The sequence below is a fragment of the Vigna angularis genome, chromosome 4 (assembly GCF_016808095.1).
Source record: "Vigna angularis cultivar LongXiaoDou No.4 chromosome 4, ASM1680809v1, whole genome shotgun sequence".
Taxonomy (NCBI): Eukaryota; Viridiplantae; Streptophyta; class Magnoliopsida; order Fabales; family Fabaceae; genus Vigna; species Vigna angularis.
Genome location: NC_068973.1, coordinates 37378606 through 37403179, shown reverse-complemented (window position 1 = coordinate 37403179; position 24574 = coordinate 37378606). Strand labels below are relative to the sequence as shown.

At 32.5% G+C, this 24574-nt stretch overlaps 3 protein-coding genes across 6 annotated transcripts; 1 reads left to right on the top strand and 2 right to left on the bottom strand.

Annotated features, from left to right (window-relative positions):
• Positions 1 to 1680, top strand: LOC108330580 (zinc finger protein CONSTANS-LIKE 4-like). The gene is made up of 3 exons (XM_052876842.1): positions 1 to 893; positions 1011 to 1332; positions 1458 to 1680. Exons 1-2 carry the CDS (start codon positions 261 to 263, stop codon positions 1308 to 1310), a joined length of 933 nt encoding a protein of 310 aa, XP_052732802.1. The 5' UTR covers positions 1 to 260; the 3' UTR covers positions 1311 to 1332; positions 1458 to 1680.
• A 7171-nt stretch (positions 1681 to 8851) lies between these two features.
• Positions 8852 to 13152, bottom strand: LOC108330813 (probable protein phosphatase 2C 59). 3 transcript variants are annotated; one of them, XM_017565377.2, is made up of 9 exons: positions 13055 to 13152; positions 12663 to 12901; positions 12405 to 12532; positions 11650 to 11748; positions 11382 to 11540; positions 10887 to 10973; positions 10700 to 10791; positions 10412 to 10486; positions 8852 to 10213 (listed from the first exon to the last, which is right to left on the bottom strand). In XM_017565377.2, exons 2-9 carry the CDS (start codon positions 12743 to 12745, stop codon positions 9212 to 9214), a joined length of 1725 nt encoding a protein of 574 aa, XP_017420866.2. In that variant the 5' UTR covers positions 12746 to 12901; positions 13055 to 13152; the 3' UTR covers positions 8852 to 9211. The 3 variants fall into 3 exon arrangements, with proteins under 3 accessions (XP_017420866.2, XP_017420867.2, XP_052732801.1); XM_017565378.2 differs by lacking the exon at positions 13055 to 13152 and having other exon boundaries at positions 12663 to 13032; XM_052876841.1 differs by lacking the exons at positions 10412 to 10486; positions 13055 to 13152 and having other exon boundaries at positions 12663 to 13033.
• A 2480-nt stretch (positions 13153 to 15632) lies between these two features.
• LOC108331981 (uncharacterized) lies at positions 15633 to 24223 on the bottom strand. Of its 2 annotated transcripts, XR_001832461.2 has the most exons (15): positions 23833 to 24216; positions 23608 to 23698; positions 23259 to 23505; positions 22898 to 22939; positions 22277 to 22348; positions 22006 to 22141; positions 21695 to 21852; positions 21419 to 21503; positions 20400 to 20563; positions 20014 to 20175; positions 18707 to 18856; positions 17980 to 18240; positions 16942 to 17214; positions 16047 to 16169; positions 15778 to 15919 (listed from the first exon to the last, which is right to left on the bottom strand). XR_001832461.2 is itself a non-coding variant. In XM_017567042.2 (14 exons), the coding sequence occupies exons 1-14, from the start codon at positions 23891 to 23893 to the stop codon at positions 15692 to 15694; spliced, it is 2130 nt and encodes a 709-aa protein (XP_017422531.1). In that variant the 5' UTR covers positions 23894 to 24223; the 3' UTR covers positions 15633 to 15691. The 2 variants fall into 2 exon arrangements, 1 of the variants encoding a protein (XP_017422531.1); XM_017567042.2 differs by lacking the exon at positions 16047 to 16169 and having other exon boundaries at positions 15633 to 15919; positions 23833 to 24223.
• Between the last annotated feature and the right edge of the window lie 351 nt (positions 24224 to 24574).

Below are 24574 nucleotides of genomic sequence, written 5' to 3'. Positions count from 1 at the left end.
CTTTCTCCTACAGACTCTATTGCAGTCGCTTCCCCACCCCTAAATTTATTGTAGGGTCTATATTCGGCTAAGCCTCTCCACGTGCCACTATTTCATTGGTTATTCTTCAGATCTCCCGGGGCCCACCAGATAGACTTGGACACACTTGACTCGACTACTTTCACATAATCACGCTTCCTCACTTCCACACCACACCCCATTCCCAAACAAAATAAACACAAAACAGATCACAGAGAGAGACGTAGAGGGAGCCACCACTCATGGCTTCCAAGCTCTGCGACTCATGCAAGTCCGCCACCGCCACCTTGTACTGCCGCCCCGACGCTGCCTTCCTATGCGGTGCCTGCGATTCCAAGGTCCACGCCGCCAACAAGCTCGCCTCGCGCCACCCACGCGTTGCGCTCTGCGAGGTATGCGAGCAGGCGCCCGCGCACGTCACCTGCAAGGCCGACGCCGCCGCGCTCTGCCTCGCCTGCGACCGTGACATCCACTCCGCCAACCCCCTCGCCAGCCGCCACGAGCGTCTCCCTGTCGCGCCCTTCTACGAGTCCGTACACTCCGTCAAGGCCTCCTCGCCTATCAACTTTCTCGACGACCACCGCTTCTTCTCCGACGCCGACGCTGATGTCAGCACCGAGGAGGCCGAGGCCGCGTCCTGGTTGCTACCTAATCCTAAAACAGATCTAAATTCCTCTCAGTACTTGTTCTCCGAATCCGAGCCCGTTCCTTACATAGATCTGGACTATGCCGTCGCGGATCCGAAAGCGGATCCGAAAGGCTCCGCTACCGCCGACGGCGTGGTTCCGGTGCAGAGCAACTACGAGCCGTTCGCCTACGGTTACAAATACAATTCCACCACTCTCTCGCAGTCACAGTCTCAGATGAGCCAAAGTGTAAGTCTAAGCACTATCTTGCCGTGATGTTTAGTTGTTTCGAAATCGATTTGTGGAATATGATAACATGGATTAATTTGTTTGTTTGTTTGTTCTTGTGGTTGTTGATTCTTTCAGGTATCGTCGTCGTCGATGGAGGTTGGAGTTGTGCCGGACGGAAACACGATGTCGGAGATATCGAACTGCAGCTACAGCAAGGTGGCCGCGGTGACAGTGACGGCTCAGTTTTCGGCGGCGGACAGGGAGGCAAGAGTGTTGAGGTACCGGGAGAAAAGGAAGAACCGAAAGTTCGAGAAGACAATTCGTTACGCTTCGAGAAAAGCGTATGCAGAAACGAGACCAAGGATCAAAGGCAGGTTCGCTAAACGTTCTGATGCGGACCCTCTGGCTGGATACGGCGTCGTTCCGTCGTGCTGATTTCGCTTTATATATCTACTATGTATGATGCTACTGCTGCTTACTTTTTGTCTTCTTATGTTTGTTTTGCTGTGTATATACTACGATCTTTTTGTTTGAATTAAGCAATGTAAAGTTGCAAACAGTTGCTGTGGATCGATTTTGTAGTTTGTTCGTTGTTTTTGGGTGAATTTTGGGACCTTTTGCTTATGTGAGAAGGTGAAAAAAGAAGCGAAGGAAACGATGATGGCAATTGCACTTCCTTTTCGGCTGATGCTGCTGTGCAGAGTTTCGCAAATCAAATTCTGGAAAACAATTGGTATTGAACATGTGATTAAGAGGTTTCTTTAATCACAAATTATATTTTATAGTATCTTTTAAGTTTATTTCATTCCTTCTCCTCAAAGAGAAAGAACAACTGGCACCAATCTACTTTAAGAAAATAACTTTACTACATTAATAGTACCAACTACTTTCCGAATCAATAAATAAATAGATTTTTGGATTTTAATATTTGATTGAATCGTCATGATAAGATTTTTTTGAGTAATATTTTATCATCATATCAGTTTATAATATTTTAATACACATCTTCTATTTTGCTGGATAAAAAGAAAACACTTGGAAGTCTCTAGGTGTTTCATGTGGGTAATATTTTATTTTAATTCGTGAGTAGTGCTTTATGCTGTCATAATGTAAACAATTCTTTTAACCATTTTTACGTAATAAAATCGAAAGTAAGATGTAAAGCACATGTTCCGAGATATTGGGATTTTTTTTAATCTGGTCCCTAGGTTTGAACACGGGGTGGGTTTACCTTTCTAAGGCCATTCATAAATTCAAAATTGGTAGGTAGGTTAAGTTTTGATCAATCTAATATTTTAATATAATGTTTTGACTTTGAATGCAGCTAAATTCGATAATCAAATTTGTAAATATAATGTATTCCATAATCCATTTATAAATATACTATATATTATATAAAATGTTGTTATTAAACATAATTTTATACAATCGATATTCAATTGTTTGAAAACTTTATATTTTGGACATGTTAGAATAAATTTCTCTACGAGGGATTTTAATTGAGAAAAAAAAACATAAATAAATTTAATTATGTACAAGTTAGTTTATAGAAAGCTTTTGATATAATTTAAATAATAATAATTTATGAATTAAATTATTTTATTTTATTTTTTAAGAATTATTAGGAAGAAATTTGTCCAACCATTTTTGTTCAAAGAACGTTAATACTAATTTGAATTGGAACAACCTTGATTCTTCTAGAATCACTTTTAACAACAACACTATACCTACTTTTTAAAATTTGAATCTATCTATATGAACATCGATTCTTCTTCTTTCTGTCCATTAAAAATGACTAGTTACCGTGCTTTTTTTTAACGAACCATTCAACTAAAGTTTAACAAAAAAAAAACAATAAATTTTTACTTTTCCTTCAACCTGGCTTTGGAATATATACCAATATATTCACTATTATGCTATTCGAAAGTGTTTTTGAAAGTCACTAGTATTTCTTACGGTCTTTTCTAAGGGATTCTTTAAGAAAATTTGTAAGTATTATTGTTTTAATATGTTTTTTTTCTAAATTATATATTACACAATTTACGCGTCCCCCTAAATTACTCTCTGAAGTATAAATGTATTAATCAAATAACAAAAATTAGAGAATAAATATCAATAGCTTAAAATACAAAATACTGACAATTGTACTACATTAATTAAATTTCTTAATTGTAAGTAGTATGACCAAATGTAGTAGTAGCATTTGTTTGCCTAACAACCACTTAAAAGTTATCTGTATTTGAAGTTTAACGTCGCACGGAACTACAAACTTGAAATGAAATTTTGGCTGTATTTATAACTCTCCTCTTCATTTTCAAACTAAAATACTTTTTTCTTTGGATTTTTATTTCCAAAGAATTATGAAATCTCCCAACTCTATAATTCCTTTTTTTAGAATCCAATACAGTTTTCAAAGATCGTCAAAGATTTGTTTAACGTGTGGTGTTTTATTTGTCCAGTGAATATATATTATAATTAAGTTTAGGCTTAATTATTCTTTTTAATCTTAACATGTTCATGTCCTAAGAAAAATTTAGTCGATGATATTTTTGTTTGCTTTTCTTGTTATTTTTTTTTTTTCATGTTCCTGTCAAGCAATGTCTGACTAAAAGATATTGAAAAACAAACTTGATATTTCCTCAATGGCAACAAATAAACTATCTTTAAACAGAAAATAAACTTATATATAAAATTTATAATATTGTAGAAACTGAAACAGACACACTAAAATGAAAAAAAAATGATAATTTGTTGATACTAAAAACTAATAAAAATTGTATATTAATCCTTACCGAGTTCCACACTTAATTATATGAATATTCTTTCAAAGAAATAATCTGTGACGTTTATGTTTGTTCTGGACATTTGGTTTGGTTGGTTTATTCTAGTTTAGGAAATGGTTATACATTGCAAAATGTGTTAGCAACACAATTTTTTTAAGCACTCTACTTCAAAATTTTAACTGTGCATTAACTTTGATAGTTCTTTTAATGTATATGTATCACTTCGTGAAAATATATAATTTATTCTTTTTAAAGTCAAATAATAATAAAAAAAAGTTATAATTGCATAAATTTTAATGTTGATACCGACTTGTTTGGATTGAATTTCAAATTTAGTTTGAATTATGAGAACATATTACTCAATATAAATATATATATATATATATATATATATATATATATATATATATATATTTGAAATATATGTTGATGATATTAGTATTTTTTGAATTAATTAACTGGTATTGAGTTCAAGTATATCTGACTCTTGAAAATTACAGACTGTTATATTCATGAAATGTCCAAATAAATATTATGTTGTCAAAATTTTGAAAAAAAGAAAAGTATATAGACTCAAAATATCAAACTTGAACAAGTTTCTTAATAATAAACTTGTAAAAGTTTACATTATACTAAAAATTATTTTATCTAAAATAGGATACACCCACTGACAAGTATATGGCAATCTCCTTGGTTGAATGTCATAGGTATAACACCCACCCAAGTAGAATGCACTACTTGTTGAAGCCATTTTATTACTATTAAAACCTACAATAAATATATTTGAATGTGTAACTTATAATTTTCTATTTATAATTTATAATTTAAATTATTATGTTAAATTTATATATGTTTAAAATATTTCTATAATCATTTATGGACATTGTAAATATTTCAATATATAAAAATTTTACATACTCCAGGGGTACAAATGTCATCGCACCAAAAAATATTTAGACAAAACATTAATTGATTTTAACCATTAATTTAGCTAATTACACAAAAAGTTACCTTTGATTTATCTTATGTCGTCTCGTACCTTTGCTTTAATGAGCTAGCCAGTAAAATATACTTGTTTGAGGATTTTTCTTCATCTAAGATATTTATTGAATGTTAATGCAAAACAAAAATAAAAAATACTTAGAAAGTATGGTTTATGCATGATAGTTTAATGAGCAGTTAAGCATTCAAAACGCTAAAAAGAAATATTTTATATAATTGTTATGCATTTTAAACTCTCCCTGTTTTCAACTTTTTTTTTATTTTCACAAAATAAAATTTGAAATTGGTTTGTAATACTTGGCTTGTATCTAGTATTAATAGAAAGGTCAGAGATATAAATAATGACAATGTCTATAACTTATGATTGCTTCCTAGATCATTCAATTGACTTAAATATTATAAGGTTTTTCAAACTATGCAGAAATTATTTGAAAAATCATAACTTAATATAATATTCATAACTTGGCTAGTACATCACTTGATAACCAAGAATGAATATAAGATACATTTTATAGTATTTATGCAAGTTGACTAGCCAATTAAAATTTCTATCAAGGTTAAGTGTATTAAATTAAAAAAAAAAAAAAAACTCTATATAAAGATTGGAATTGTTTTTCATTTTTCCATTCACCCTTTATTTCTTTGTATTAGCAATTACTATTTCTCAACTTTATCCATCACAATTTCCTTTTCCTTTATGTTTCTTTGAACTCAAAGATTGATATTTATATATATATTTTTTCTTTATTTCTAGTTTGTGTATTTTACTTTTCTTTTAATTTATTAGTTTTATTGTATATACTAATTATGAAGATGTGGACGATGAAGATAAATATTTGGTTCTCTCTCGTACATAAGAGCAAAATGTGCTTTGTTGAATAAATGTTTTCTGAGTCCATAATTGATCTTCACTCACTTCATTTGAATTTAATCATATTACTATTATTGTAACTTGTTACTTCACTTTATTTCATAATGACTGTGTAAGTGATGCACGTGTCTTTTGGAATTTTTTTCTTAGAATTTATAAGTATTTATTTTTAGGATTAAATAATTGTTTATATATTTCTGTCTTTATTGAGAAGTGTTTTTAGTTATGCATGATATTCATTTGTTTTAATTTTTTTAAATATTTGTTATCATCATTTTTTTTAATTTTATATTTAGTTTTTTCATTATATGATAAGAGAGATTAATTATATTATTTGTGATGAATTTATCATTTTTTTGTAGGTATTGGTGAAAGAAAAAGAGACACAAGAACAAAGAACCAATAAACAACCTAGAAGAAAAATAAATAAGGATGATGATAAATATGTAAGTTTTTATTTTAATTTAGCCAATCTTTAAAATAATGTTAAAAAATAAATTTTAAAATTAATTTATATCGAACTTTAAATTTTTATTTTACATTATTTTATATATTATAAATTAATTTATTTCTAATTTATATGTAATTTTCAATAAAAAATAGTTATTTCAATCACTATAATTACTTGCCTAACTAACTGGTTTTCTTTTTTTTCATGTTCAATCAATTTTATACTAGAGCAGAATATTTATAAAGAATTAAGTCTTGTCTAATTAAATAAAACTCTTGACATGAGCTTTATAAGAAGAGAACATACAAAAGTGTGATTTAGATATTATCCAACAAGTATTTTGGGTGATTATTGTCACAAAATCTTGAATACATATATAAAAAGCATTTTTCTTTCAGGTGTTCACATTTGTTTTTTAATTTTATCCTTAAATATTTTTAAAAAAAAAATTAACCTGATTATTTTATCAATTTTACTTTTTAAATTGATTATTTATTTAAATTTTACTGTTTTTTATTTGATTGTTTATTTAAATTTAATTATTTTCTAGTTAAAAGATTATCTACAAAATAAATAAATTATTTACAATAAAATTATAAATATTATTTACATTTAATTTTATAATTATAATAGTAACAATAATAATAGTTTTTTATTATCATATATAAAATAAAAGTGAACATTCATGCACTAAACAAATAAAAGAGAACATGATTACAGTACCAATCAATAGAAAATTTTCTTGGATCTTTTGTCTTCTTCAATATCTTTTTGTTTTACTTTTTATTTCATGTTATTTAATATTTATTTATATTTCTTGTATCTTATTAGTGATAATTTCTCTTTATATTTACTGATTTACATTATTTCAACACTTTAAGTGCAAATATATATATTCACTTTCACATGTCATATTATTCATCTAAGGATATAAAAAATAGTTTAAGAGTAGAAATGATTTTATAGATCACACTGGATTGTTTTATTATTCAAAAATCAAACTATAAATAATTTTTTTATTAATAGAGTTTCATTTTATACAAATCTCTAGCTTTCTTATATGCACTTGTATTATATTTCTGACTTTATCCTTCATTACTTTAAACATTGGAATTCACCTTAGGACTTTTGATATAGAGGGCAATACAACTATTTGATACAAAAATTGTATAGAATAAATTCTATTGCATTTTTTCTTGAGTGAATCTTTAGCCCTATTGCGTATAACCTTTATGTGCTTGCATGTGAATCTAAGTAACATAAAATAAATATCTATTATTTTGTGGCCACAAGAGTGTGTTCAGATAATTGATTTGAGTATTTTTTTTTTTTTGTTAGAATTACCTATGAGAGTTGTACTATGAGTACTTGTGATAATATGAATCTCTTAACAAGGTAAAAGAAGATGATAAACTATTATAATACTTAAATTGTTGAATTGATGTCTATAATTATTGTGTAAATGAAAATATATTATGACTTTTAGATTGGTATATTATGATTGTTAGAAATGTTGATTTTCAAGTATGGCTTTTGAAATGAGTTATGTGTAGATTTGTTTGTAAGCTAGTAAATTGTGAGTTTGATCTATCACTTTCACAAAATGATTCCATTTGAGTTGTTTTTATTTAACTATAAGATAGGTATTTTAATTTCAGAAATGAGTAAAATTGTCCAAATGGTCTCCTTAGTGATATAATATATTATATTTGTATATACAAATTATGCTGATTCACTAAGTGAGTGCTTTGGTCCATGGACGAAAATAATTTTAAAGAAATCTAGAGAATAAAAATAGTCTTATTCACTTGGCCAGATAAGGGTTGCTATGTGAGTTTGTGAAAAAAGTTGTCTATGACCTTATTCGCTGAACGAGTGAGATCCTTATTGATTTTTTTTTATTGTGAAAATTTAGTGAGTTTAGGATGAATTTGATTCTTAGATAGGTTTAAATTTGTGGAAAAACTCCCTATGATCTTATTAGCTAGACAAATGGAATTTTTTCTAAATAATTTTTTGGTGAAAATCTAATGAGCTTACGATATATTTGATCCTTAGACGGGTTCAAATTTTATTAGATGAATTTTAAAGAATTTGTTTCTAGTACTCATTTCTTGAACGATACATTATCTTCATTAAGCAAAAATATTTAAATCAAATCTAGAAAACTCTAGTAATGTGACATACAATTAGATAATAATAAGATAAGGTCACATATATACTTGTTTAGTTATTCAAGTTGTATGACATCGTGGACGATGAAAACCCTCTATATAAGATTGATTAAAAACAAGTTTATTATGATGTTATTTGTTCAACAACATACATAACTTAATGTCCATTCAATGAAACCTTGTTTTCTTTGTGATTTTCATATTTAAAGAAAAACAATGAAAGGCGTACATTAATTAATTCATGATTTATGAATAAATAAACAAAGACCAATTAATCAAAGAGGGTTTGTAATGCAAAATTGTAATGATTTAGTATAAGTTTGAGCATCTTGTACCAATGTTTTAGTAGCTTTATGTTTTTTCTCCTCTATTAATGATTTATGAGTCTTGTTGATATTCATAAATGTCTAATTAACTTACTTTTAATTGCCAAAAAGAACTTACAATGGTTGCTATTATTATAGTGTAGTAGGGGAAAGATAGAATAGTAAATGCACTACATTGAATCTACAATAAGTTTTGTCAGAAGAAATTAAAAAATATACTAGTTAAACAACAGGATTCTACCCTCATTCATCATCATGATCCTGAGCACTTGTGGTAGTATTTAGAACAAAAGCATAGATACTTTACAAGGAGCCATTAACAAGAATCACAATACGATTCAAATTGTAAACCATAACAACAAACATAAATAGCAAGCGGAGGGAAATCAATATTCTTTTATGTATATTATACAAGCTACAATGAATGTAGAAAAGGACTGCTGCATATAACATAAATAACTAACCATGAAAGAAATTTAGACAAACTAAAAGAATCGTGTTTACATGCAGAAGGTGCATGACAACTCTGACCACACATTACACACATTTGCTAGATACAAAATATAGGCTAAATCATGGAAGTGAGATAATGATTTGGTTATGCAACAGGGCCATAATGAGTTGGAATTTATTTCTAATTTTTGTTGAAACACCATAGCTGCTATATTACTAACCACAACCAGCTATAAGCCAATTTTGACCAAGTCTTCTGATTTTTGGATTCATTACTCACTTATAACCAGCTTTCGGAGGGTTCTTATTAACACCTCCAGAACTACCACGAGACGAAGGGCCTTGATTACCTCCAGAACTACCATGAGAAGAAGGCCCTTGATTACCTCCAGAACTACCAATAGAAGAAGTGTTATGGTTACCTCCAGAACTACCAATAGAAGAAGTGCCACGGTTACCTCCAGAACCACCATGAGAAATGCCATTGTTACCACCAGAACTACCATGTGAAGTGCCATGGTTACCTCCAGAACTACCATGAGAAGAAGTGCCATGGGTACCTCCAGAACCACCATGAGAAATGCCTTGGTTACCTCCAGAACTACTATGAGAAGAAGTGCCATGGTTACCTCCAGAACCACCATGAGAAATGCCCTGGTTACCTCCAGAACTACCATGAGAAATGCCTTGGTTACCTCCAGAACTACCATGAGAAATGCCTTGGTTACCTCCAGAACTACCATGAGAAATGCCTTGGTTACCTCCAGAACTACCATAAGAAATGCCCTGGTTACCTTCAGAATTACCATGGGAAGTGCCATGGTTACCTACGGAACTACCATGAGAAGTTCCATGGTTACCTCCAAAAGTACCATGGGAAGTGTCATGGTTACCTCCAGAACTACCATGGTTACCTCCAGAATTACCATGAGAAGAAGTGCCACGGTTATCTCCAGAACTACCAAGAGAAGTGCCATGGTTACCTCCAGAATTACCATGAGAAGTGCCATGGTTACCTCCAGAACTACCATGAGAAGTGCCATGGTTACCTCCAGAATTACCATGAGAAGAAGTGCCATGGTTACCTCCAGAATTACCATGAGAAGAAGTGTCATGGTTAACTCCAGAATTACCATGAGAAGAAGTGCCATGGTTAGTCAAGAAACGAACCACAACACATGTGATATTGTCAGCACTACCTCTCCCATATGCTTCTTGCATCAACTTCTTTGCTGCCTCTTCAGCATCCTCAATTGGTTTAATCATAGTAACTGCTTCCTGAAAACACTTAAATCTTAGCTGAGTAGGAAAAATGAGATGTATTAGTAGTTGACTTTATGTTTTGTAACCTAAGCATTTATCATTGGTTTGGATTTGGTTTTATCTTCTACTGCTCCCTTTCCCCCCCTTCTATAAATGCTTATGATGAAGATGCATTTTAATTCTCAATGAGAAGAAATGAACATCAGTGCAAACCTCATTTGTGACAACATCCCATAGTCCATCACTAGCTAGGATAAGAAACTCAAGGGACTTGTCAACTTTTTCTTCCTACAAATTGGCAAAAATGTAGCTTAAATATACCAAAGAAAGAGACTAGACAAATAAAATTAAAGGGTACAACAATACAACAATAAGAATAAAGATAAATCAGCAGAAGGAACAGCTCTTCTAAATTTTGTTATACTGCTAATAAACTTCATCACGTCCTACAGAAGCAAAGGTCTAAAACTATACATTTATTTAAGAATGAATGTCACCAACCTGAATTTCTGGATCAGCAACAACATATTGCTTTAAGAGTCTATCACCAAATGCTCGAGAAACAGCAAGAACACCTCCAACTCTCCAAGTTCCTGCTTATGTGATATCACCAATAATGATAAACGATATATATTTTTTAAATTTAACAGAAAACTGAGGGCAACTATATGTTACATGTTTACATTACCAGCCCACATAACAAATCCTCCAGCCTCTTCAATCCTCTGCCTCTCATCAGTTTGGTCCGGTTTGTGGTCTCGAGAAACAGCAATAGCTAGAAAAAACCATGGTTCGAAGAATAATAATTATAAATATTCAACATATGAAGGTTAAAACGACTCTGTCACTGCAGATGCACAAGAACATGTTATGCACAAACCCATGCCATTTTTATACTAACATTACATTACACACTCTAAAACAAGTGACTACTCATTATATTTCATCAATAATAAACAACTGATATCAAGACAGTCACCACCAAAGACTCAGAAGTATGGACGAAATTCTCAATAATGGTATGAAAAGTTAAAAAAAAGATCATATTATATAAGCAAGCATACTCCCATTTATATAAACAGTAATACTACGTCAATAATCAAATTAAATAACAATACAAAATTAATACTGCAACATTATAGATAGATGTATGCAAGTATCTCCAAAGCAAACACGCCCTTACCATTACCACCCCTGCATATGACAGCTCTGGAATCCCCAACATTTGCAACAAGCAAGCGATCACCAACTAAAATCGCAGTGGAAGCAGTTGAACCAGCATCTTTATTTTGGTTCTTTTCTGACTTCAGAAACTCAGAATCGGTATGATTATATGCATCAGCTGTGGGAAAAAATTGCTTGGAAAAAGATCAATCTATGGATTTGGCAAATTGGAGAATATCAAACATCTAGTAGTGATAGATAGATAGATAGATAGATAGATAACATACATATTGCTGATTTGGTGTCAGAAATGAATTTTGGGTGACTGATCAAATTACTAAACAAGTTTTTCTTGACATACTCAGCAGCACGAGCACCACCATGACCTGGAAAGAGTTATAATTATAAAAAGTAGGAATTACTTCTACTTATCAAGCATAGGTTTAACCAACGGAATGAGAGAAACAAACATTTAAAGGGAAAAACATCTATCCTCCAACAAATGACACACTATTAGCTTATCACTGTTCAGGAAGAGGAATTGATGATAAAGGTTCTAAAGTCAAATGAGACTACTATAAAGAGATTTTTGCGTTAAAGGGGTTGAAAATCATGGTGTGTAGAAAACAACATCACAACCAAATAAACTAATCAAATAGTCCACACATTTACATTGACATTTAAAATGTAACATTAAACTCCAACTGTAAGCAAACCTAACAATTTCTGTATATTTGAGAAAATAGGAGCTAAAAAATCAGAGAGACTAATATGAGGGGCAAAAGTACAAAACCAGTAATCTATGGAATAATACAAATGCACAAGTACACAAACATCTTCATATTAAAATATGAAGTTAAATGCAAAGCTTAGTTTCAGAATAGTTTAAGAAATGGAAAATATAGAAAAGAAGCATGCTGATTAAAAAAAAAGAATATTAATAAGAGTAACACATAGCATAAGTACTATCTGCAATATTTTGACATATTTTCCTGTTAGTGTACAACTAGGTGATGAAGATGAGATGAAGATATAAATATACCATCAAAAACTCCGAAAAGGCCAACGATTTCACCATTAACACCATCAATTCTTGTGTCGTAAAAATCTTCCATTGAAGATCTCTTGCCGGGAGAGCTAGCATACCCATAGCTGAATTTTCCATTATGACTACAAAAACATATCGTAACAAAAAAACATCATAAAAATTAGACATAACAAAATTATGAATATCTAAATTAAGAACACGACCATCAAACCAAATAATTAAATTGAAAGAAAATGTGAGAAAGAATTTAACCTTAGACCCCCACCGCTCACAATTGCATCCTGGGAATTTTGAACCTGGGTTGGAGCAGATAAAATTGAATTGAGAAAGCTCATATTACTACTGCAATATACTCTTGCTACCCAGATATTATTTTTTTCACCAATATGTGAACAAACAACACCAATATGTGTCTTCTTTCTTGCCAATGCTTCCAAGTGATCATAACATTAGTTGGGTCATTTTGCAATCATCAAGTTCCAAGTTTTAACCTGCACATAGAACACCGCAAGTAAAATGGTATAAATGTTCATAGATATTGCTTGTGATACAGCTAAAGGCATAAAGATGCTGAATCCGAGGTACAAACTACTGGATTATAGGAAGAATTGCCTTACAAGAGAGAAAGAAGAGAGAAAGGGTACCTAAGAAAGAGAAGAGAAAAGAAATGTGCACTCTTGGTATCATATTCTTGTTGAAAATTAGTTAGAGAAATTACTTTGAAAAAATGGTCAAATGAAAAGGTTATTAGAAAAAGAAAAGGAAATAAGAGTGTTTACTATTATTTTCTTTTTATTTTTGACGATTCCTTTAAAGTTCAAAGGTTGTTCGGTGATTCATGAAATTTTCTCTGTCATCCATTCTAGTGATTCATATTCTCTACTAAAATTAGTTGCCATATTCGTGACTGGAAGCTTAGAGATGGACCTAGTCAATGCCAAATATAACATTGTTTTATTTTGTCATAGCTTCACATGTTAATCCATGGCTCCTTTATCTTGTTTATGTTAAGTTTATTTTTAATTTATTTTTTACTGTGACGTATAAGTCTGAGGTAAATATACATTAATTAGATACGAAAAAGTTTAACATAATACAAAGAATGAAAATCTATAAATTTATTATAAAAAAAAATATTAGGTTGAACGTGGCTTTAATTAGTGAAGTGAATTAGACTTATATTTAATTCAGTGTTATATGTTTCATGTAAATTCATCTTCCATGAAGAGCCATTTCAATGTATTTTGTACCAATCATATCTGTAACTCTGCAGTCAAATAGAGATGTTGCTAATAGACAATTGGTGTACAAATTACCATTCTTATGTGGGGGTGTTTCTTCCTGTCCCTTCATCATTTTTTTTCAAACACTCCATCAAACCGGATTTTACTTTGCAGAACACATTAAACCAATTCCAGAAATACTTTTTCAGAAGACATTCATCCCACCTCTCGATCAAAAATTCTGGAAGCTTAGATGGGGTGCAAGAAAATATTAGATAGGGTGCAAAATATCTTCCAAAATATTTGTTTCAAACAGAAATCACTGCTCTTGAAGGTATTTTAAATGTAAAAAAGAAATTATAGAACAAGTGTTTGTTTAGAAAATTTCTTTTATATTTCAAATTTGAAAATACTATTCAAAACACTCAATTTAGAAAGAAATTTCCAGAACCAAAAATACTTTGCAAAATACTTGTTTCAAAATATTAAAAAGAAACATCTTGTTCGAAACGGTGAATTCGGAAGACATATTTTATATTGTATAATTTGGACTTCATTTCATTAACCTCAACTTCTTAGTGGAGTCCACTACTAAGGAAAATGTAAATGAAAGAGGAGTGGAAAGTGATAGTAGAGAGGAAAGCATTTGTTTAAGTAAAATGAAAATCCTTTTACGTGGTGGCATCCGTTGCTTGAGACTCCTTCATCACCTCATGCACAGGTTGAAGAAAAGTTGCTAAAAATATATGGTGAGGGAGAAGGAGAATGAAATGTTAGATATGGTGGAGTTACACTATTCACTCTAGTGATATTTTATTAATTAGGAGATGTAAGAAGAAAAAAATGGTCTACAGGAAGTAGTAGCCCCAAAATATTTCTTCAAGAACACAATTTTTTTACTCTTTTTATTCTATTTCTAAAAATATTACGGATGGCTTCCTACACCCTATCAAATTTCTTCTTAGACCCTATCACTTCCGTAATTTATTTTTCAAAACATAATAAACACTTAGCAATCACTCTATCTTGTCATACAAAAATAAAATTTCCGGTAGCTTTTTGATGGGGTGAGATAGAAATTTGATAGAATGTAAGAAGCAATACCCAAATAATACATCTTTTAAGCTGCAAAAAACTGAGCCCATTAACCTTTTTTGACCCACCTTAAAAAGGATTTTTTTTTAAACACGTCCTTGTGAATTATTCAAGTAATCAATCTAGTTAACCCTAACTAATTATTCAAATATTTTTATTTCCTTTTATTTTTGCATGAAATTTCAATAAACACCTATCCTAAAATTTAATGAGTATTTCGGTTAAAACTTACTAGTTCTGTTGCAAACTCTTTATAGTTGGTATTAATAAGAAATCTGCATTGCATTGTTTCTGAAACTACATTTATTGATAATAAATTACATTTTACATTAACATTCAATTATGTCATTTTATCAACGATCAATTCCACTGTTACTATAATGGTATGTCTTATAAAATGTGTAATGCACCTTTTTCATGTTAATTTCATCCAGATTTCTTTATTTTGTAATGTTCTTTAACAAAAGTTATCCATAGTAAAACCATTAAATTATTATGAGGCTGGTCACAATTTATCTCCTAGATTAATCCATAAATGACTTTCTTCACTGCTTCAACAGAATTTTAGAAATAAGATTTTGTGCAATCGGACATGGACAAGATATTTTTTTTCTCAAAATATATATCTTACTTTTGTATTAAAACTCTAAGCATTTTATCAATACGTCATTTTTTCAGTAGTATAGTACAAGGAAGTGCACACTTTACCTTACGATTTTATGATATTTAGTTAAACTTTTAAGTCCACTTCTAAAAGTATCGGTTAAAATGAGTTGCGCAAGAAACGTAAACTTAAAAATTACATCCAAAAACTTCTTAACGACTGCTGAAAAATATGAAAGTAAATTTTGGGAAGCATGTAGAGGTAAAGAATGGAATGTTTATGCTGCTAAGAATGAATATGTAGAGAGGAAAACACTCACCTATTTCTAATTAATGAGTGTCAACGACAATATTGGTACCTCAAATTGTCATTTTGTGAAGAAGTCTTGACAAATAGAGCCAAGAAGCTACCTGTAATTTGTAGCTAGAATGCAAAGCTATAGCTGAAATAATATCTAAAGCAAATCTGTGAACCTCGGGCCTAACGGACATCCGAATAACCATTGCTGTCCACTCCGCTGGCGCCAACTTCACTACTTCACAAAGGTAATCAAACCCTTTTCCAATCCTACCCAGGATATCACGCTCCTGCAACGTACAAATAACTCAGACATTTAGCCCATTTATTTGGCAGAACGGAACAACTAAAAATCTATTGGCCAAAAGGAACGAACATATTTAGTATGTAATTTAAGCAAAAATAAAGATGACTGACAATACAGGTGGGCCATGTGGGCTGTTTGCTAGTCCGTCAGATAATGCCCAGGACAGATTGAGTATTTTAATCCCTTGTTTAGACCCGTGTAAACCAATGATGAGGCTAACTAGTCCGCAAAACCTTCAACAAAAAACTCACTATATTTTAATTCTTAAGTCAAATAAAACTCTTATTTTCTTCTATTTTGTTTTTGTTCCACTTCATATTTTAATCTCTAAGCTAGGTCTCTTGCCTCTATTTAGTATTGATTTATTATTATAGTTTTTTTCTGTAAGGGTTAAGAAGTGGACTTTAAGCCTAATTCAACTCCACAAAACCGACTTGAGTTAAGCTTGAAGTCCACTTCTTAACATGGTATCAAAGTCAAGTTAAAACCTATCCTAACGATATTTATTGTTTGTTGGACATATTGTTCCAACCACTTTCGGGTCACTATTGGATCATTCATTAATGTATAGTCTCACGCTCGAGATGTATATACCTCAGTGTAAAGGGAGTATGTTGAAAGTCTTACATCGACTAAAGATAAGGCCAATTTAGAATATATAAGTGGGTGCAAACCTCACCTTACAAGTCGGTTTTGTGAGGTCGAGTTAGACTTAAAGTTCACTTCTTAATCGGATTGTTTTCAGAAAGGGCTGAGACCCCTAAATGCGAAGAGGTGCTTGAGGTGATCTAGTAGTAAGTATGCTAAAGGGGTCCTTGGAGTGATTTCGTAATTCTTTTTTTTTTCTTTTGTCGAATTTAGCTGAAAGGGTTGAAGGGACATAATGTATGAAGTTATGTGCAAGAGCCAACTAAATCCTCTTCCTCAGGAGTGAGGAGATTATAAACTATTTATTCCCTAGAGATGCACAAATGCATGTAGAATATATTTAACAAAAGAAAATACCTCAAATAGTAATGTTCTCTGCCCTTGAGGATTCTCATCTAATGCGCAATCAATCACTTCATTTTGCAGAAACACATCAGCTGCTTCTATTATATCCCGAAGAAGGAAAAAACGCACTCTAAGACCCTTGTCTGATAATATGAATAATAAAAGATCTTCAGTGGAATCAACAACAGCGTGCATGTCAAATAACTTCCAAACAGAAGAACTAGAAAACTTTTCAGAACTAGGGTCTCCAGTTATCTCAGAAGCTTGTTCAGATATTGCTGCTACCTGAACAAAAATGACATCCATATTACATACAGTCCAAAGTCCTAGAATAATTTTATCCCCGAGTATTAAATTTGAGGGAAGAAATGAAAAGGATCTGCTTTTGCAATTCCAAAATATTTAATCAAAAGGATTAGACGTTTGAACTAATAAAACAGATTTACTTATATGGAAAAGCAACATAATTCCACTCAAAAGTTACTAGAAAAATGCTAGTAGCATACCCTAATTTTGTTTTAGGATATTTCTATTATTGGATGAAAAACAAATGACATTAATTAAATGATGTCTCATTCCCTCTTGAGTAGGTTCCATTCCCTTTTTAATGGGATCCCCTAGCATTTCACCCTTTGAAGGGTATTGAAACGAGTGTGTTGCCAGTATTTCTCACACAAATAATGTAAAAGTGCCATATAGAGTTCCAACTTTCACGAGTACGTACACAAATAAAGTAGGCCACAAATTTATGTCAATGTTACACAGCAATTATGTTTCTTTGGAGAAGTTATAATGTGAGAATGAGTCTAAAGGGTGAGTCCATCTCAAAAGATTAGTCAATCAGGTGGAAAAATTCCTTAAGACTTATAAGCCTAATTTTATTAGATGAGACTCCCTCATGTGGGACTCTTAGCAGGATATGTTCCAAATGATACAGGTTGGATAACCTTGTGAATAACTTTTTGGTTTATTTCAAGGAATACAGGGATGAACATGTTCACATTACAATTATATTGTAGGGCTGAGTAGAAAAAACAAAACAGATCATACCAGGCGTTCTAGCCGGTTCCACCTTATGGATCCATTGTTACGAATGAGAAGTTCCCTCAAAATTCTTCTCATATCAGGGTTTGGGTCTGCTATAAGTCTCCCAATGACAAAAGGATATGCACTCTCAATGACTTTAAAGTCGGGATCCAAAACTTTAGCTGTGCCTTCTAGCGATCCCAATGCTCTTATCACAAGAGCATAATCTGGCGGGAGGGAGAAATTAAATTCATACATGACGTCATATAGTTGGTTCATAATTCCCTGAAATCCAAAGCAAGTATTAAAAACTTAGAAAGAGAAAGTTGTGCTTCAGACAGGTACATAAAGCCTTAGACCTAGTTGAGGAAGACATTAGCAGAAACATATCTATGAAATATTTACTTAGAAAATAACTAGAACTTTGAAACCCAGAACCTAAACAAAAAGTAAAATGAAACAAGCCAGGCAAGGGATGAAAAGAGGATAAGAGACACTTAATCCCATAGGAGGGGTTGCACCAAAGATTTATCCTTGACAAATTCAGGCATTCCTATCTGAAAATAAGCACCAAAATGGTGCGTAAATTTTATACTTCCAGCATTTCCAGTAGGCAAACCCCCTCCCCCTAATCAACATATTTTAAAATGCTCAAAATTCTGTCTTATCATCAAAATATATATGAGCACCACTAACAGCTATTACAGAGAAAACATTGTTCCTTTAAAGGAGTATAGAATGAAAAACAAACCTGAAAATCTTGAGATTCACCAGTCTGATCAGCGAATGACGTTTTCAGCGCATCAGAAACTGAATGTACATCAACCCCTTCAGGAATAAATCCCAAAGACAGGAAGTCATTTGCCAAGCTTAGAGAGTCACGATTAACAAAGTGCACAATCTGAAAGAGAGAAAGGCTTAGGCTTAGACTAGACACAACAACAAAGGAAATTATGCATCTCCAATCCCCAAAAAATGTAATACAATGGAGAGGAGAAACTTCAAAAGGAAAAATGTATACCGCCAATGCATGTCTAGGAACATTTCATCCAAGAGAGATATATAAGATGAATCGATCAAACAAAAAAGAAAAAAAAAGGATACCTTACACGTTAGGATAATATGTATATTAGCATCATAAAAGAAGTTCCCAGAAATATGCTACACTTTTTCTTGAAAATTATGCAATAACTATTTGAATACCATAGATTAAGAAAAGAAAAACTCTGGAGTTAGGTCAGATCTTATGAGAGATCATAAACAAAATGATTTGCAAATAAAAGCAATGAAAACCTAACACATCCTTTTGACTCTTCTCCAGCATCACCACAAATAGGATGACCATTCAACGAGTTCACATTAAGCATGCTATTCGATGTACACCCAAGAATATAAGTGTAATAAATCTTATAAAGAGAAAAAAAATAATATAATTTAAATGCCAATTATGTCATTAATAGGCCATTGAAGAGTGTATATAGAAGGAGATAAAGGGAATGTCAGAAAAAGGGGCCCACAGAAGCAAAAGGCTGTGTGGTGCATGAGACGAGGAAAATAGAAAGGCACGGGATTGGAAATTTGATAAAAGGAAGTGAAGGAGACAATGGGGAGAGAGAAATGCCCAACGGACTGCACAGCTTCCAAGTGGAGCCTGATAATTGGAGATAATAACTGTAGTGATGAGGAAAATCATTCTCGGGAGGGTGGGGAACATGGGGGGTTATCTGAGAATTGAGGTAGTGAAGGTAGTCTTGGAAAGGGAAAGAGTGAGCACTATCATGTAGCGTTCATCTTTTTTACCAGTCTTTTATAGTTTTCTCTGTTTTGGCTGTCATTTCTGATTTATCAGAGTATCTTCTCTTTGGTGTATTGAGTCGTGCCTCAATCCTTTTGCTGAATATTATCCAGAATTTAGTTTCCATCAGTTTAACATATTTAGGTTAATTTGAACTTCTCAAACATATTTTTGGAATAAAGATGTCACAAAAATGTAGTGGTGACTATAACTAATCAATAAGTTACATCCATTACAATGATTAATACTTAGATATTTCTCACCATTTGAATAAGTCCAATTCGATAATGCCTAGGAATATCCCCCATCATTCCAAAGTCGAAATATGCAATTGATCCATCATTTATCGCAACAAGATTTCCTGGATGAGGATCGGCATGGAAAAAACCAACCTCAAGCATTTGCCTCAAAGAGCAGTACAATCCCTACAAAGACAGAAAGACGAGGCAAGGGGGTATCAATTGACAGTGCTTGCCATCTTGAGTAATCATGCACTTAATATGAAGCCAAAAGATATTAAAACCAAGCATTTATTACTAATACAAAAACCCGCAAGCCTAGTAAGCAAAAAGAAATGCAAATAGACAGACACAATGGTATAAGAAATACATCATATACATGTAACTAATAAAACTTGTGTACTTCATACCTGGTCAATGAGCTTCCTTCTGTTCAAAGAAGCTTCAGTCAAGCCTGTTTCATCTGTAAGCTTAATTCCATCTATCCACTCCATAGTCAGCACAGTGGAGCATGTGTAGTCCCAATATATTTTTGGAGCTTTGACAGCATTTGTTCTCTTGTGTTTAATCCCATCTGCAAATTTGCTGCTCTGCTCATTACCTCCTCTTGAAAATAAGCTTATAATTTAGCTATGAACCTACTTCAACCCCACGACACTTGCTTGGTAAGTGAAGGTTGTCCCCCACTTGTATACTCTTTTTAGGCTCTGTCTCTACTTCAGTCAATATGGGACTCAGGTTTTTTACAATATTACTTGTGTACTCTTTTTAGGCCCTGTCTCTACTTCAGTCAATATGGGACTCAGGTTTTTTACAATTTGGATAATATGACAGACAACCCTTTCAAATCGATTTGGGAGATTCTGGTGCAATGTTATATTTGTATTAATCTAATTTGACTCTACAAAATCAGCTTGTGTGGCGAGTAGAAGCTGATTTTGTTAAGTTGAGATGGGTATACAAAACCCAAATTTTATGATGATATCAAATTCTATTCTAATTTCATTTGGAAGAGTCACTAATCATATTAAAAAAGAGCCTACAAAGAGTACATAAATGGGAGACTATTCTCACCTCATAAGCCCGTTTTTTTGAGATTGAGTTGAGTCCAAAACTGATTCTAAGAACAACTACCAATCTAAACTGAATGCTAAAAATTATTTAATCAAGCTAATAGCAGAAATGTTCATAACCTAATATATATTGCACACTGCCCTCTCATTTGAGGAACAGTAGAGTAGCACCAGATTTTTATGTGTAATTATCCTAGCCGTTATACATAGTAACATATGTCTCTCATTTTCTCTCCTTTAACAACATCACACATTAAAGTATTTAGCATTATATAAAATTCGAATTTGAGATTCAAAAACATCGTAGATTTAGGGACATGACAAGACTATATCAAAGAAAATAGTATTTAACTTACCAGAAGACCAACAGTAGAGAGTAGCAAAGCGCTCAGCATTTTTTCCCTCCAGGACATAATCAATTTCATCAAACATGTGCCTGACCTGTTGCATTAATCTACAATGACTAACACATAAAGCAATTGCAATGTAAACTAAAAATAACACTCCATAACAGTCAGCTGCTATAGTGGTCATCATACACAGAAGGAAAATATTATTTCTTAAATGCCAGGTTAAAGAATACGTCATACAAAGCAAATGAGATCTTTGTGCTCTGTTATAAAGGAACTCACCATTTCATTTACTGCCACAAAAAGATCTCTCCGGGCCTTGGCAAACCGTTTTAATTGGCCCCCTATCATATGGAATAGCAAAGCATCAAGAGTCAATGAAAGAGACATACCGGGCCTCTGTACCTTTACGGCAACCAGCTCTCCAGAATGCAGGTGAGCTGCAACACTTGAAGTGACAAAAGTAAACACTTCAATCTTCCTCAGACATATAAATATTATTCTAAAATATCAATTTTAAGAACAGAACATGAGCAAATATGAAATATTCAAAATCAGAATAAATTCTAAGCTAACTTTTGTTGTTAACTAACCTTTATATACTTGCCCCAAGGATGCTGCTGCAATAGGTGACGGGGTGATGTCATTAAAAATTTCATCAATAGGAACACCAAACTGACTCTCAATAGATTTGATTGCAACGTCAGTTGGAAACGGAGGTATTTGATCCTGTAGTATCAATAACAAAGTTATAAGGCTTTATAAAAATACAAGTTACAAAAGACAAGAGCTTAGCTATAGTCAATAGATGCACCTGCAGCATTTGATTACATGCTTGAAGTACAATGGAAGATGTCATTGTACCTGTAACTTGGCAAGTTCTTGGCAATATATTGTTGGTAATATGTCAGGCCGAGTGCTCAATGCCTGCCCAAGCTGGAATCATGAATGGATATTGTCAAACATAAGAACTGCACATGTGATACATTTAATACATGTTACATATTAATTCTTGCTCCATTCAATATATATATGTCATATGACAATGCGGGAAAGAAGGAAAACAAAAAGAAAAGCTTATATATATTCAAATGTTTTTACAACGTAAAAGAAAAAATGTAATAACGTAAGATACTAGCTATCTAGAGTAAAATCATAAGAATTGGACACGTGACTATTGCATTTCTGTGGTAAAGGCAAAATTGGATAAAGAAAACTAAATATCTCAAATTAAAACAAATAATGGGAAAAACAGAGATTCTGATCCAGGATCATAAACCCTTGAAACGGTCAATTTATTCATACCAGACACCGAATACAAGTTTATTTTAGAGTAAGAGCAGAAGTTTGAGTGAGAGAGAGAAATTGATACTATATCTTAAATTAACCTCAGCATAGGTCATGTATAGTATAGAAAGAGTAACGCAAGAATGAACAGCTAATGAAAGCAGAAACCAAACAAAATAACCTGTGAGAAAAACTTGCCTTGATATAGAAAGGACCCAAGCGTATTAGAGTTTCACGAAACTGCAAAAAAAAAATGTGTATCAATGTTCATTTAAACCAGTTCTCCATAAGCATTAAAAATAATGAAATCACATTCTCCACAGCTGGAAGAAGTGTTAGTTGAAGAAACATTCTCCACATTCTCTATTTACTGTCTTTTTGTTCGCCCAACTTCTAAAAGATTTATAATAAAGAAGCTTCCTTGAATTTTTGTTCAACCAGTTAACTGGTTTTAATCCTCTCCAATATCACCAAACCTGTTACTTACCACAACCCAAAAGTAACGTCTGCTCATTCCCTAGTGTATCCGCAAAACAATATGAGAAAATATCATGTTTACCTTAACAGCACGTTTTTTCATGTCTTGAACGAATAATTGCCACATGGCTAGCCTTAACACATGAAATGAAATAATTGCTGCCCTGTACAAAGCCAAAAAGGGGCCAAACCGGTAGATAGCATTGAAACTCTTCGAACTATAAGTTCCAAGAGCATGCCCAAATTTACTTTCAAGCGATTCCCTCCTCATCCTCGCATACTCAGCAGAGGGCGTTTCGCCATGCACACTGGTGAAACCAGTTGAATATCTGCAGACAAAGAACCAAAAATTTGAAAGTCACAAAACATGAAATAGACAAAAACTCGACTTTAGGTAATCGGTTGAGCACGGAAAACAAAAACACACTCACGACTTTCGGTGCAGCAAGCATGACGAGGAAGGGCAATCCAACGGCAAGCATTTGCGCAAGATAATTTCAGTGAAACTGTCGTGATATAAATCTGCAAGAAAAAGAACTCTCAGTACAATAATAGCACCAATAACCTAAGGCCACTAAATTCTAAAAATAATTGAATATAAAACAGCGAATAGAAATCGGATAGTTTGCAGAGAGTAGTAGTCAGAGGAAATGTACGAGCAGATTTAAGAATAGGTGCGCGGTGTCGGTAGAGAGCAGCGAAGGCATTCCTCGTCATTGGTATGTAGGGGAAACAAATTCAATGGAAAACATGGAAAAACGCTGAACACCAAGTGTTTGAGAAAATGCATAGGTGCGACCAATTAGTCATTGGTTTGATTCGATGAGGTGCAGCGGTGAGTGTGTGTGACTTTCTCGCAAATCTGAAAGCTGACGAAAACTGCCACGTGTGGTGTAAGGTAAGCACCGAACTAGACAGTTGGCACCAATTTTGCAGAACGAACCGCCCTCTTCTTTGATTGGATTTGATTAAACCTCTACCACCTTTGGCACCGTGGAAAGTTTATGTTTTCATGGCCCTAATGGATCCCCTCCGTGCACAATTTCCTGTTCTGTATGCACTAACATCATAATTTTTTTTAATATTATTATGTAATTATAAATTACTATTATTATTACCACTACATTTATTAATTTTTATGATTACCCTTTTAAAAATCATGCTTAAAATATTTTCTGATCAATTAATAATAACATAAAAAAATTTGAACGTTCCCAAGAGAAGTCTTTCTTTTCACATAATTTTTAACATTCTTTTTACTGGTATACATTTTATTGTTTATTGAAAATTATGTTTTTTCAGTAGTTTGGAATTAATTGCTAGGCTTAATTGTCATTAAAGTTATTAGTAAACTTGTCTATTTTATCAACTAATATTATCTATTAAATTAAACTATGG

Excerpts from the sequence above, each read along its gene's own strand:
- LOC108330813 (XM_017565377.2), bottom strand. The coding sequence starts at position 12,745 with ATGAGCTTTCTCAATTCAATTTTATCTGCTCCAACCCAGGTTCAAAAT. Across the intron at positions 11,749-12,404 it reads CCTTTTCGGAGTTTTTGATG|GTCATGGTGGTGCTCGTGCT; the intron begins GTATATTTATAT and ends AACTCTTTCCAG. Across the intron at positions 10,974-11,381 it reads CATATGCAGGGGTGGTAATG|CTATTGCTGTTTCTCGAGAC; the intron begins GTAAGGGCGTGT and ends GGTTTTTTCTAG.
- LOC108331981 (XM_017567042.2), bottom strand. The coding sequence starts at position 23,893 with ATGACGAGGAATGCCTTCGCTGCTCTCTACCGACACCGCGCACCTATT. Across the intron at positions 22,940-23,258 it reads TGAAAAAACGTGCTGTTAAG|TTTCGTGAAACTCTAATACG; the intron begins GTAAACATGATA and ends TTTTTTTTGCAG. Across the intron at positions 18,241-18,706 it reads GTGAATCTCAAGATTTTCAG|GGAATTATGAACCAACTATA; the intron begins GTTTGTTTTTCA and ends TTTGGATTTCAG.
- LOC108330580 (XM_052876842.1), top strand. The coding sequence starts at position 261 with ATGGCTTCCAAGCTCTGCGACTCATGCAAGTCCGCCACCGCCACCTTG. Across the intron at positions 894-1,010 it reads AGTCTCAGATGAGCCAAAGT|GTATCGTCGTCGTCGATGGA; the intron begins GTAAGTCTAAGC and ends TGATTCTTTCAG.